The sequence below is a fragment of the Plasmodium cynomolgi genome, chromosome 11 (genome assembly GCF_000321355.1).
Source record: "Plasmodium cynomolgi strain B DNA, chromosome 11, whole genome shotgun sequence".
NCBI lineage: Eukaryota > Apicomplexa > Aconoidasida > Haemosporida > Plasmodiidae > Plasmodium > Plasmodium cynomolgi.
The window spans coordinates 714637-716535 of NC_020404.1; the positions used below are offsets into that span (position 1 = coordinate 714637).

General features: G+C 45.1%; 1 protein-coding gene across 1 annotated transcript; it reads left to right on the top strand.

Moving 5' to 3' along the window:
• Window positions 1-232: 232 nt before the first annotated feature.
• Window positions 233-1620, top strand: PCYB_112590 (vacuolar ATP synthase 21 kDa proteolipid subunit; the record flags this gene model as incomplete). The annotated part of the gene is made up of 3 exons (XM_004223137.1): window positions 233-759; window positions 1026-1126; window positions 1438-1620. Coding segments are annotated over exons 1-3 (387 nt in total), but the record flags the coding sequence as incomplete, so codon positions are not given.
• Window positions 1621-1899: the final 279 nt, after the last annotated feature.

Here is a 1899-nt window from a genome sequence, read left to right on the forward strand (position 1 = left end):
AAAGGCAATTTGAAAATGTAAAAAAGGAGGTTAAAAAAAAAAAAAAAAAATTACACTTCTTTGCAAATACGAATATACTCATAAAACTTTTGCTTAACATGTCATGCATGGATTGTTGAAAAGCATATGGAAAGAGAAGAGCTACAAATTAGCAGAAGAAAAGAAAAGAAGAGCGCATTGGCGCCTGTTACGTTCAAACGTCGCATCCCCCCCCCTCGAGCCGCTTTAACATACGTACACAGCTATGCCATACAGATGTTTATAAAAAGGAAAGCAAAAAAAAACGTATACTCATGCATGTACCTGCGCGCATGGCGTGACGCCCTGAACTCACAAAGCATATTTGGTAGGAATCTGAAAACGGAGAAGGCGTTATTACATGCATAACGGAGGGCGACACACCCAAGAACGCCTTTTACTTATATATATTTACAGATCAGCTAAACGCGCAAAGCATTCCTGCGCAAAAAGGAAAGACCCCAAATCTGTGATACCCCAAAAGAAGAAGGCCCATTTGATTTATGGACATTTGTGCCGTCCCATTCGTCAGCTCGAAAAGATAAAAAAAAAAAAATAATTCGTGTACCCACCTTTTCCCAATTAATGTAACCCCAAGTGAAAAGAAAACAACCCCAATTAAGAAAACCCTTTAAATATGTATAACTCTTGGTTTGAAATCATTCGATCCATTTCGCCCTACAACTGGGCAATGCTGGGCATAGCAATGGCCCTTTTCCTATCCATCATGGGCGCAGCATGGTACACACAAATTGGAGGAAGCTACATAAAAAGAAAATGAAATGAAATACCTCACGTAGCGCTATCGTATATTGCATCGTTACGTGGAGAGACTGCCTTGATTGGCGCTATTGTTGTGATTACCATGGGTAGGCCGTCCCGAGGAACGAGGACACAGGCCATCCCACTCCGCATGTGCAAACGTGCCAAGTAGACTTGCACATCGCAGCCTCAACGAGTGTCCAATTCATTCATCCCATTTGCTTCACCCTTTCTTCACACCGTAGGGGAATATTCATTTGCGGGACGAGCATAGTGGGAGCCTCGGTGAAGTCCCCACGTATCATTTCGAAAAACTTGATTTCCATTATATTTTGTGAAGCACTAGGTAAGCAGCGCGGCGTTGCGCGGGAGGGAAGCTCGACGAACAGCGGACTGAACAGTGGACTGAACAGCGGACTGAACAGCGGACTGAACAGTGGACTGAACAGCGGACTGAACAGTGGACTGAACAGCGGACTGAACAGTGGACTGAACAGTGGACTGAACAGCGGACTGAACAGTGGACTGAACAGTGGACTGAACAGCAGAGTGAACAACGGAGTGACTGCATTTAAGGCGATTCATTAAGACGCTGTCCACCGTGCATGCTATATATTTTCGCCCGTATCACCGTGCACCTGCTCCCCCCCTCCGTAGGCATGTATGGAGTCATCACCGCAGTTTTTCTTCAAATTAAGTTTAGCGGACTCAGCAAGGAAGTACACGCCCCACTGGTGCTAACAACCAAGACGGATGCACTGATTATGAACACCATCAGAGGGGGGTGGGCCCTGTTTGCGAGTGGTCTCACGGCAGGTTTGTCCAACCTCGTTTCTGGGTAAGCAGACAGAAAAAAGGGGGGAGCGACAAAGTAGCCCTAGAACAAGAAGGCAAAAAAAAAAAAACGAATGCACTAGAGCATTAAATTGAGCCAATTCGAGAGACACAATAAATCGCGTTTTTCGTAACGCACGGAGGGGGGCACCTATCAGTTCTGCTTTGTGAATCTCTCCTACGCTCACACTCATGGTGTAACCTATAAGCGTGGTACATATGATTCACAGTTTAGATTTCGCATTTCGTGCTGTCACCTCACCGCTTATTTTCTTTCCTTTTTTT